This window comes from Pristis pectinata, chromosome 3 (genome assembly GCF_009764475.1).
Source record: "Pristis pectinata isolate sPriPec2 chromosome 3, sPriPec2.1.pri, whole genome shotgun sequence".
NCBI lineage: Eukaryota > Metazoa > Chordata > Chondrichthyes > Rhinopristiformes > Pristidae > Pristis > Pristis pectinata.
In genome coordinates, this window is record NC_067407.1 from 14,993,169 (window position 1) to 15,005,847 (window position 12,679).

The 12,679-nt window shown below is 37.1% G+C and overlaps 1 protein-coding gene across 3 annotated transcripts in view; it reads left to right on the forward strand.

Moving 5' to 3' along the window:
* The window catches only part of ccdc18 (coiled-coil domain containing 18), a 98,537-nt gene that overhangs the window by 49,117 nt on the left and 36,741 nt on the right, over positions 1-12,679 (forward strand). For all 3 annotated transcript variants that reach the window (XM_052011989.1, XM_052011991.1, XM_052011990.1), the window contains 4 exons: positions 1,190-1,392; positions 2,630-2,740; positions 3,586-3,717; positions 9,620-9,754. In XM_052011989.1, coding sequence (XP_051867949.1) covers positions 1,190-1,392; positions 2,630-2,740; positions 3,586-3,717; positions 9,620-9,754 — 581 coding nt within the window. The remainder of the gene's footprint in view (positions 1-1,189; positions 1,393-2,629; positions 2,741-3,585; positions 3,718-9,619; positions 9,755-12,679) is intronic.

Genomic DNA, 12,679 nt, shown 5'->3' on the forward strand with positions numbered 1-12,679 from the left:
GAAATGGGATCTTTTCCTTTTAATGCAAGTAGGTTGAAGTACAAAAGAGGGCCTTGGTGAGACCAAACCTGGAATACTGAGTGGAGCTGTTTTCTTTCTGTATTTAAATAATACTCATAGCTTTGAGGTGGTGCAATATATATTCACTGGGTTGATTACCAGGATAAAGAGGAAGTTGAGTGAAAAAGGCCTGTAAGGTGATTTCATTGAGACGTACAAAATTCTGGGAAGGATTGACAGGATCGATGTTTGTACAAGATGTTGGTGAGGCTGCATTTGGAATATTGTGTTGGGTTTTGGTCACCCTGCTGTAGGAAAGATTCCATTAAGGTAGAAAGAGTGTAGAGGAGATTTATGAGAATGTTGCAGGGACTTGAGGGAGTGAATTATGGAGAGAGGTTGAGCAGGTTGGGACTTTATTTATTGGAGCGTTGGAAAATGATATTGTAGAGGTACTGTAATCATGAGGGGCATAGATAGGGAGAATGCACACAGTCTTTTTCCCAGGGTTGGGAAATCAAGAACTAGAGGGTAAGAGGGGAGAGATTTGGTGGGAACTTGAGGGGCAACTTTTTCGTCCAGAGGGTGATCCATATATGGAATGAGCTGCCAAAGGAAGTGGTTGAGGCAGGTACATTAATAACATTTAAAAGACACTTGGTCAAGTACATGAATAGGAAATGTTTAGAGGGATATGGGCCAAATGTGTGCAAATGGGACTGGTTTGGGTGGGAATCTTGGTCGGCGTGGACCAGTTGGGCTGAAGGGCCTGACTCAGTGCTCTGTGACTGACACCTTGGAAAATAATCCAAGCATAATGAAAAGCCTATTCGATCTAAATTATGAGTTCTTTCAATGACAGTAACTTTTCAGCACTTTGGTGTGAGTGGTGCAGGGTATCACAAGTATGCTTAATTTTTTGTAAACTGACCATTCACTCTAATTGGCAAGGTTTATTTAGCAGTGATCACAGATGCTCCCTGGTCCTCTAGCTCTCTTATTGCTGAGGTACATGTCCATTCCTTTACTGCATTATTGATATTAAGTAACTCAGTATAAATCTAGGTCTGAAGATTGGGATAGTATATAATTAAAAATTTTTCTAAACTAAAAGCTTTTGTGATTGTAGCATCTTACTTCAACAGAATTGTTATTTTACAAAATAGTGCTATTTCTGATACTTTGTCAGCTGAGAGAAAGACCTTGGAACAGCATTTAGAAGAAAAACGATGTAAACAAAAGGAAGTTGAAGAACTGCAGACAAAATTATTGGAGGCAGAATGTACAATCTCAACATTGGAGAATCGGATGACTGAGCAGATAAACAGTTTTCAGAACTTTGAAGAGCAACTGTTGGAAAAAGAACATGGCATTGAGAAGTTGGAACAGGAGGTATATAGCTTGCACATCAAGAAAATGGCATTGCAGCCCACAACTCCATTTTAGTACAGATGCTTTACCTCACTGTGCCCAAGTAAGATTAGGAACAGGATCAGGTCATTCAACTGCTGAAGCCTGGATCACCTTTGGAGAGATCATGGTCGATCTACCACCTAGCCCTTTGCCGCTTCCCTTTCCCCATATCCCATAATCCATGTGGTTATCAAAAATCTATCAATCTTAGATTTAATATTAACAATTGACCCAGCATCAGTTATCTTTTTTGTGGAAAGTTATTCCAAATTACCATCACCCTATTTTCGAGTTGTTTCCAAACTTCCTCCTAATTATGTCCCCAGTGCTGGAATCCCAACCATTGCAGATAGTTTTACAATTTTTTCACACTGAAATATCTGATCTAAAACTGCCAGTATGGAAATATAAATTTATATTGCAAAAAATTATTTTTCATCATTTTACCACTTTATCACTGGACTGGAACCCTTTTTGATCAAGGAACAAACCAGTTAGTTTTTAGTCATCAAGGAGAAGTTGGTTGTGAGAGGGATGGCAAAAAGGCACAGCTAGTCGAGATGTTGCCTCACAACTCCAGCGACCTGGGTTCAATTCTGACCTTTGGTGCTGCCTATATGGAGTTTGCTTGTTCCTACTGCAATCATGTGGATTTACTCTGGGTGCTGAAAAGACATATGGGTTAGTAGGTTAATTGGCCACTGTAATTTGCTGCTGGAGTATAGAATATGGGGAGGATGGATGGGAATATGAGGTGAAATAGGATTAGTGTAGGATTAATGTAAGTGGTGCTTGATGGTCAGCATGAGCTAGGTGGGCTGTTACTGACCTGTTTGAACCTCTACTTATTAAATCTCTGCAAACAGAAGCTTTCTCCATTTCAGCTTATCACAATATAATTATAAGGATTGTTGTTTAACTTTGTGCTCCCGGGTTAAGACATTTACCCATTGTGAATGCATATTGAAAATTTGCTAACTTATGATATTCTAACCAGTTAAAATAAGATTCTGAATATTGCATGCAGTAGTGTGTAAATTTTAGTGCTTTCCAAAAACATTGCTTTGGTTCAGAAGGTATACAGAATGTTGTTTTTAGGGGGGAGAAACAGCTGTGAGCAATAGGCTGTAAATTAATTGAATCTGTTTTCTAAGAATTTTGTACTTAATAATGATTACTGAAGGATATTTTAACATACACGTGTTCTATTTGACAGCTGAAAAAAACAAAATCGCAGCTTTCCACTATGGAGAAACAATTGGAGGAGAAAACGATTGCCTACTCGACCAATGCGGTGAAAGTCGTTGAATGTGAACAAGCACTTGCGGTAAAATTGGGATAGCAGTTAAAAAAAATTTGAACAGCATTAACTTTGATTTTTAAATAATTTTTCAGCAGTAGAATGAAATGCTGGGATTAGTTCCTATGTAAGATGTCATAACTTTTTTTAATATTCTAGGGAGGCCAAATTATAGAAATCCATGCTCATTCAAAATGACATTTTCATTTAGTTGTTGAATGTACAGGTTACGAATAGCCAATTTATGTGCAGCCTGTACATACAAGCAAGCATTTGGGAAACTGGCAGGATGGATTTACCAGCTGCTGCGGGGCTGCAGGAATCTTCTGCTGCCTGGGAACTCGGTTTGTGGCCGCATTTCTGACTTGTGAACTATTTGGGTTACAAACAGTTCACAGGAAGGGAACTCTGCCTTAACCTGGGGAGGATTTGTATATAATGTTCTGCTATAATCTAAAAAATATGCTTTGAACAACTGCAACATTTAAAAATTGAATCATTTAATATTTTACTACTTTTGCTATATTGAATCATTTAATATTTTACTATATTTTTGTTTTGTCAAGGAAGTACTTCACCAATAACACAAATCTACAAAAAAAAAAGTCAGGTCAAAATTATATAATTGAGATCCCAGCAATGATCAATCTAGAAATACTTATTTAAGAACTATTGTCCTTGGCTATATAAACATGCGGATCCTGAATGGAAACTTTTGCCACTGCCTTTTTCTCCTTCCTCCATTTCCCATGAGTAGTATGTGAAAAGAGCATAGAATAATATTTTCTTTGTGGAGAAAAGTATGTGGAAAGGCAATGAAAGATATTTTCTACAATAGTTTAATCTTCACTTCTGCTTCCCTCAAATATTAGGAAAAAAATAATGAAATTATCAAATTGGAAAAATTAATTGAAGAACAACAACAAGAAAATATTGTTGCTAATGAACAGACCAAGAAGTTACAAACTGAGCAGTGTCATGAGCTGGAAAAGCAGATTGAAATTGTAAGTTTTCTTTTTACTGATGCTATTCACTTTAGTGCGTACTGCTGATGATTATTGGGAGGCAGTTTGGAATTTTAGAAGCATGCTAATCTTGAAATTGGAAGTTTTAAAATTAACAAATGTTTATTTTTTAGGGGTAACAATGGACTACATTCAGGAAGGAAATGCAATTCTTAAACTGTTTATCAACAGTTAAATGTTATAAATTGGGGCCAATATGATGGACATTGCAAAAAAAAATTTCTTTTGTAACCACAGGCCAGGACTTCTTATTTCTGGGGAGCTGATCTGGCTAATAATCATTTGCAATCTCTCTGCATTTTTCCCCTGACTGGTTACTCCAACACTTATAAACAAGGAGAGAATATTAGATATTTTACACTGGAGAAACTAAACCTTTGAAATTCCTGTTGCTATTAGTAAAAATAAAGTTTATCAAATTGCTGGTAATTCAGTCAACGGTTGTATGCGTCACCATCATTTTCATCAATAGACCCTCTACTACTTTCAGAATAGTTTCATTAAGCAAGAATTTAGCTTTGCAAAACAACTCCAGATAGCAACCCACTGATGTATTAATCCATAATTATTCAAAAAATGTGACCTGATTAAGTAAAATAAATACATGTTACTTTTTGGTTATTAATTTTCCCCGAACTGCTTTAATGCTTCTGAAGGTGTTGACAGAAAAGTGTAAAAATTGAAATTCCTCTGTGAGAACAAAAGAAATTCATAGCCATATATTTATGCAGTACCCTGTTTATGGGCTGATTCAAAATCTATAACATGTGAATAGCTATTGACCTGGATCTTCTGCTGATTAGTGAGCGATCAGTTGCCTGGCGCCTTAACCCATTGATATCCGGAGTGGTTCCAGAGTAATCTTCCACCGGGAACCTAGCTCGCACTTGATCAACAAGGCCCAGCATGGCACAGATCCTTTCAGAGCAAATGTCAACCTTTAAATGCCTTAGAGTTGCATCAACCCTGCCCTGTGCTTACTGGCTGTCAAAAAGATATAAAAACACTCAAAAGTATTTTAAAAATTAGAAGTACTATTACACTTTGGAATTCATAAGTTCAAAAAAATCTTCAAAAATGCAGAACACAAGGAAACAAAAACAACTTAAGTGAAGTTAAATCAGCTCAGTTAAATTAACTCAGTTAAATCAAAAGAATGGAAAATGAGCTTCTCCTGCAAGCTGATTATGTATTTTTGTCATTGAAGTCAATGATCCTGCTAGTTTGTTGGGCATATTTACCAATCTAACTAGTGGGAAAGCTGTAGAACTTTTCATTTCCTGCTGCACTCTTAGAAATCAGCTGCCTAGAGATATTTGCCTTTGCTTGGGAGCCCCGAATGTCTGCCTTGTTGCACAATTCCGAGTTTTTAATTGGAAAAGCTGGTTTATTATGAAACTTATCACTAGCTTTAGTTTGTTGCTGGGAATTCAAGTTTTTTGCATTGTACATCATATTGGCTCCCAATTTATTACAATCCAATTCCAGCAACTAGGCAGTTTGGCAGTATATTAAATGTCTCATTTGACTATGTTTCCAACTGTTTCTGATAAAATACTAAGGTCTTTGCAAATGTCACTGATATAAGCAGGGTAAAAATAGATCTTTTGCTGCCAGGGTTAAGTCCATTGTCTGTCAGAGCTGTTTTTCACGTGAACTTCTGGTGCCAGATTGAAACCATCATTCTTTAGGTCTTTTATTTCTGCTATTATCTTCATCCATATTTAGGATGTAGCATAATAATTTTATGTGCTTTTATCATCTTAGCTGTTTGCATTGCTCATAACATATTTTCTTTTTAGACCACTTTTATGCTTTCATATTGGCAAAGTTCTCATCACATTGAAGTTACTTGCCATTCTATCTCTTTTCTTCAGCAGGACCTAAATTTTTAAATTTGAAATCAAGAGTTCAATATATTGATTCCTTTGCAATTTTTTTTGTATTTGTGAATTAGCAAGCACATGTGTATATACCACTCCTTAGTAGATATTATATCTATAAGTTTTTTATAATTCTTTTGCTGTTTTGAGTTCTTAGCAGCCCCAAAGAACACACAGTTTATTCAGAAACAGAAAATGCTGGAAATACTGTGCAGGCCACATGAGGCCTTTTTGAATGTTTCTAGCATTTTCTGTTTTTATTTCAGATTTCCAAAACCTTCATTGCATGTCCAGTAACAAAGATACTCTATGTTTTCCCACTCAGTTGGCTTGCATGTTCACAGTCTTTCTAAAAACTGTTGGAATTGAGATTCAGGAGATGGACTGCCTTAGGACCTTCTACGCTTGACTGTGGATATGCAGCATTTTGCATGAAGCTCAAACAAAAGAACCTAGGAAATAGAAGCAGTGGTACACCATTTAAGCCATTGTGCTTGCTCTGCCATTCAGTAAGGTTATGGTTGATCTTACTCATTAGCTGTATCTCCTCTGTCATCTTGGATAGAGAATTCCAAAGCTTCACTACACTTCTTCTCATTAGTGTCATGAGTGACCAGCCCTATTCTTGAATCTCTAATTCTAAATACCCCAACAAGATTAAGATTCAGTCCTACATCTGCCCTGTCACACTGTCAAGAATTTAGTATGTTTGAAAGAGATTCTTCTCATTCTTCTAAACTCTAGAGGATGTAGAGCTTAACCTCTCTTTGTATGACAAACCCACTGTCTTTGAAGGCATTCTGATGAAAGCTTACTGCATTCCTAATATCATGAGTATATTCTTCCTTAGGTAGGGTGAGCGCACCTAGACACAATAATCCAGATGCTAACTCACCGACCCAATATAATTAGAGCAAAATTTCTCTACTCTTGGTCTCATAACCCCTAGCAGGTAAGACCAAGGTACTATTTTGCTTCCTAATTGTTTGTTCTAATTGCAAGTTAACTTTCAGCGATTCATGATTAAGGACACCTCTCACTCTGAACACCAGTACCAATCAACCTCTAAGCATTTCTGTCTTCTCTGGAAAAGTGGAAGACCTTGCATTTTTCCACATTATATTCTATCTGTCATGTCCTTGCCTTTTCACTTGACCAGTTTGATTCTCCCTAGAGCCTTTCTCCATCCTCTTCATAAACGACTCTGCCAACCAGCTTAGTATCATCAGCAAGCTTGGATGTATTACACTTTATCCCCTATTCCAAATCATTGATATAAATTGTGAACAGCTAGGGCCCCAGTACTAATCTAGCAGCACCCAACTCATTCCAGCCTCCCAACTTGAAAAGACCCATTTATTCTTATTTGTTTTCTGACTGTGAACCAATCCATACCAGTATATTACCTCCAATCCCATATGCTATAATTTTGTTTCATAACCTCTTGAGTGGCACCTTATCATGAGCCTTCTGAAAGTCCAAATACACCACATTCAGCTAGCTACCACCTCAAAACACTAACAGACTTGTCAAACGTAATTTCTCATTTTTAAATCTACGTTGACTCTGCTCAATCCTATTATTATTTTTAAGTGCCCTGTTAGCTCTTCCAGAATAATAGATTCAGCTATTTCCTAGTACTGACATCAGGCAAACTCAGAATCGGAATCAGAATTAGATTTATTATCACTGACATATGACATGACATTTGCTATTTTGCAGCAGCAGTACAGTGCAAAGACATTAAAATGCATAAGTTACAATAACAAATAAATAGGGCAAAAAAAGGAATAATGAGGTAGTGTTCATGGGTTCATGAATCATTCAGGAATCTGATGGCAGAGGGGAAGAAACTGTTCCTGAATCATTGAGTATGGGTCTTCAGGCTCCTGTACCTCCTCCCTGATGGTAGTAACGAGAAGAGGGCATGTCCCGGATAGTGAGAGTCCTTAATGATGGAGGCTGCCTTCTTGAGGCACCATCTCTTGAAGATGTCCTTGATGGTGTGAAGGGTTGTGCCCATGATGGAGCTAGCTGAGTCTATAAACCTCTGCAGCCTCTTGCGATCCTGTGCATTGTAGGCTCCATACCAGGCTGTGATGCAACCAGTCAGAATGCTCTCCACCATAGATCTATAGAAATTTGTAAGAGTCTTCAGTGACATACCAAACCTCCTCAAACTCCTAATGAAGTGGAGCTACTGGCATGCCTTCTTCATGATTGCATCAATGTGTTGGGCCAGGATAGATCCTCTGAGATGTTGACACCCAAGGAACTTGAAGCTGCTCACCCTTTCCACCGCTGACCCCTCAATGAAGACTGGTGTGTGTTCTCCCAACTTCCCCTTCCTGAAGTCCACAATCAATTCCGTGGTCTTGCTGAGTATGAGGTGGTTGTTGTGACGCCACTCCTGTAAGCCTCTTCATTGCCATCTGAGATTCTACCAACAACTGTGGTGTCATGGGCAAATTTATAAACTGGTGTATAGTTCCTTTTTTTTCTCCCTCCTTTATTCCATAGCAGGGTTACATTTGCTGCTTTCCACTGTGGGAACTGTCCGAGAATTTATGGAATTTTGGAAGAGGATAGCCAGTGCAATCAGTATTTCCATAGTTGCCTCTTTCAAGTCTTTACATTGCTGGTCATCAGGGCCTGAGGATTTATCAGCTTTCAGTCCTATTTATTTCCCCATCACTAATTTTTTACTAATACTAATTTCAATTTCAGCCTGGGTCAGTTGTTCTTTTTCTTTTATCGATGCCTTGCTTCTCCTTTGCTGAATGTTGCCAATCCTTGAGCTTACTGGTCCAATGGCAGCATCGTAAGCCTGTTCCTTTGATCTAATTATGTCTTTGACTTCTCTTGATAGCATGGCTAGACCACATTGTCTTTTTGTTTGCTTTAAAGCAATACATATTACTTGCAAACTACGTATTTTTTTAATGTTAATCATTGCTTATGTACTATCATACCTTTTAGCGTAGTATCTCAACCTATCATGGCTAACTCACTCCGCATACTTTAGTAGTTTGCTTTATTCAGGTTTAAGTTCCTGATTTCAAATTGTACTAAATCACATTCAATATTTGTATAAATTCTATCATATTGTGATCACTGTTCCCTAAAGACCCCTTAACCATCAGATCCCCTGTTATACACAATCCTAAAGCTAAAATATCATGTTCCCTTATTGGTTCCTCAACTTCCTTATCCAGAAAACCATTACTTCCACACTCCTTGAATTCGTTCTTCACATATTACTCTTAGTTTGGTTTGACCTTTCTATATGTAGATTAAAGATGCCAAAATTATTGTATTATCCTTCAAGTTTCCTGAGTTGTGCTATGCGTATAGTCAATTCCTGCCAATGCTTTCTTCCCTTTGCTGTTTCTTAGCTGTCATCAAACGCATTCTGCTTTTTGATTTTCTGCATTAAGGTCCATTGTTTCTACTGCCTATATCTGATTCTTTAATATCAGGGCTCCCCTTTTCCATTTTGTCAACCTCTTTCAAGAGTTCAGTGTCCCAGAATATTTAATTCTCGACCTGTTCCCAACCAAATCTATTTTAATTCGTAGCATTATTCCATCATCTTTCTTCTCGCCCACTTTGACTCTTCTCCTCTTCAAATATCTTCTTTCCAAAATCTATTTATATTGCAGTGGCCCTGTATCCTTCTACCAAAGATTCACCATCTCTATTAGCTTGTAAAGGGATAACATTTTCAATAATAGACATTCTTAAAGTGAAGTAAATATTGATCTTCTTCTGAATCTTCTTCCAATACTTTGATATTTGATTCTAAGATACATACTCCAGTGTTCTGAATCCATATGTTATTGGAGTTCGTTTAAATTGAAATATGGCTTTAATACTGATTTTGATCTTGTTGCATTTCCAATTCCACAATCACAGTACCTTTTAAACTACTTCATTAATATTAAGTGTTTTTGATATCGTGGAAAGCATTACATTTACGCAAGACTTCTGTTTTTAAGCTTGAAAGTGAACTGGAAGAGAAACAAGTGCAGATAATAAAACAAAAGCAAACAATCTCAACTTTTCAGGATGATATCTATGCCAAGGAAAGCAGAATTGAATCATTGGAATTTCTACTTGAAGAAACCAGACAGGCAAGTTTTTAAAATGAAAAATTTTTATAGTTTTATTTTAATTGTTCAAATCTATTGGGGATTAGGTAGGTATTAAATTTATGAAAAGATTGTAGCATAAATCAAGGCACTTAAAATATTATAATGTTGACAACATCTAGCTACATTCCTGCTAGGTCAGAAAAAGGAATTTTTATTTGAAATGAAACTTTACTCATGGATGTGTGTTGTTAAAGTTAATTTTTTTTTTGTGAAGCTGTGTTGCTAGAATTTCTTTTTCGAACTTTACTTCAAGACACTCACCACTGGGCTTTCCTGCCTTTATGAAAGTACATAAACATTTCAAGTGTTTCCTTGTCTTCTTCATACAGCTTTTCTCTGGTGGCCACCAGTGGAAAGTTCAGCTGGTACTTTCCTATCCCACGTGTTTGTGAATTACTGGAAAACATAAAAGCATTCATCACTTAGCTCCTCTGTCATTCAGTTACATTACAACTGTCCACTTTAATCCAATCTCCTGATATACTTGTCTAGTAAAATTCCATCATCATCAGTCTTGTATATTGGCTCAACATCCAGTTCTTTTGGGGGAGTAATTAATATTCACTATGTGAAAAACATGCTTTCAATCTCATTTCCAAATGGCCTAGAATTCATCATAAGATTCATTCAGATCCCTGTGGTTTCTCTGGATCTACTTAACAGAATTCTTTAGTACATTTTAAACATCTTGATTAGATAACCTGTCACCCTTGTAAAATTAGAAAAGAAAATCTAGAAAATTCCTCTCTATTCCTTCTAGACAATCAGTAGTAGTCCAGAACATTGGATGGATCATGACACAGTATTTCGTATCTCTCTTTAGTGCAAAGTAGTCTTTACCCCCCCACCACCCCAGTAATCAGCAAAGACCTGTCATGAATGATTGCAATAAATAAAAACTTGCCACACTAGCAAATAGCTTGTTCCATTCGTCAGGAGTTCTGCAGGAAAATTAGAGTCACCTACTCAATTCTATTTATTTCCATTGTAATTTGTTGGATGACCAATGTTCATCTCCAGCAGGTGAATTAGAATCAGATTTATTATCACTGACATATGTCGCAAAATTTGTTGTTTTGTGGCAGCAGTACCATGCAAGACATAAAAATTACTGTAAGTCACAAAAATAAATAAATAATGTGAAAGAGGGATAACAAAGTAGTGTTCATGGACCATTCAGAAATCTGATGGTGGAGAGGAAGAAGCTGTTCCTGAAATGTGAGTGTGGGTCTTCAGGCTCCTGTACCTCCTCCCCGATGGTAGTAACGTGAAGAGGGCATGTTCCGGGTGGTGAGGGTCCTTAATGATGGATGCCACCTTCTTGAGGCGCCGCCTCTTAAAGATGTCCTCGATGGCGGGAGAGTTGTGATAACTTGTCCTCCTATTATTTATCCTCCCTCAATAAGAGAGTGTCAAGATCTATGGTCACTTAAATTATGTAGCTCTCTGAGCAAAATCTGTTTTAAACTGGAATCATTTTTTGACACCTCTTCTGAATGATTTTTTAATCTCAACATTTCCCATTAAATGAGACAGTATCAGTCCAGGTGTTAGCTTCATTTCTGTTTCATGGAAGGGTTGAATGAGCTTAGTATTAATTCTGCCCACTATGTTAGCATTCCACCAATTTAAATGTCACTTGCCAAACTGGGTTCTACACCACCACTACTTCGTAATCTGTTTGAAGTTATCTAATCTTCTGCTTCATTGTCCTATTATTTGGGAAAATCTTTGTATCAACCACAAAGCTTGAAATTATTTTCATCAGTTTGCACTGTTAGAACAGCCATCTCTCTTTCATTGAAATTATGCCAACATATTTCAAGGATTCAGATCACAAACCTCTGATAATTACATATCTTTTCCCTACAGTTATATATGTTATACCTGTTTAGAAGTTATGGAGAAAGAGAATTTGTTGCTGTGTCCTGATCTGATGGCTATTTCAGCAGACAGAACAATTTAGGATTTACTCACATGTGCCATAAAGAAATGTGAATTCCTCCTTTTCCAGCAGTATATCAGAGCTGTAGCTATGAACATTTCTGGCACTCAGACATTCAGGTCATCTCTGGTGATGTTGTGAGGTCTGTAACTTTTATGGGAACACAAATATCATGCCAAAACAAATTGATATAATAACAACTACCTGATGGCTCAGTTGATTAAACAGTAACTAGCTGAACAAAACAAGTCAGCAGTGCTTCAGTGTTACAATGCAAACTTAGCTAATTTCACTTGAAGCAGTTCTAGGTATGTTCTAGTTTCTCCCAATAATACTGACGTAAGGAGGAGCACACTGGTCACAAGTCCCATTCCTGCCTTTTGTTGTCTGCTTTAAAGTGGTTGTGGAAGTTAAATGAAAATCTGATGGAGATAAACTATGCTGTCTCCCAAACTTACATTTGTTATCTTGGTTCATGGATGGTGGTGTTGAAGTTAAATTATTGAACAAGCAGCCAGAGTTCTGGACCAGGGACCCAGAAACATGAGTTTAAATGTCACCATGGTACGTAGGTATTTAAATTGGAAAGTAATTAAATAAATCTGAAATGTAAAGAAAGAAATGTTTGATTGAATAACAGTAACCACTGGATTATGGTTAAAAAAACATCTGAATCACAAATCTGATTTAGGAAAGGAAATCTAACCTATATGGGAGCCTAGGCCCATCCATGTGGTTGAGCTTCATATGCCTCCTCAGTTTAGGGGCAATTTATGGTGCACAATCGTGCTCAGATTACCAGTCATGACCACATACCATGAATGAATGAATAAATAAATAACAGCTGCTTTGCCAAGGAAAGTAACCACTTGTGTACAGGAGAGTGAAGGGAAAGGAAGAAGACGTCATTAGCATTCTTAAAGTTCAAACCTTTGAATAAATTTTACACCTGAATAATC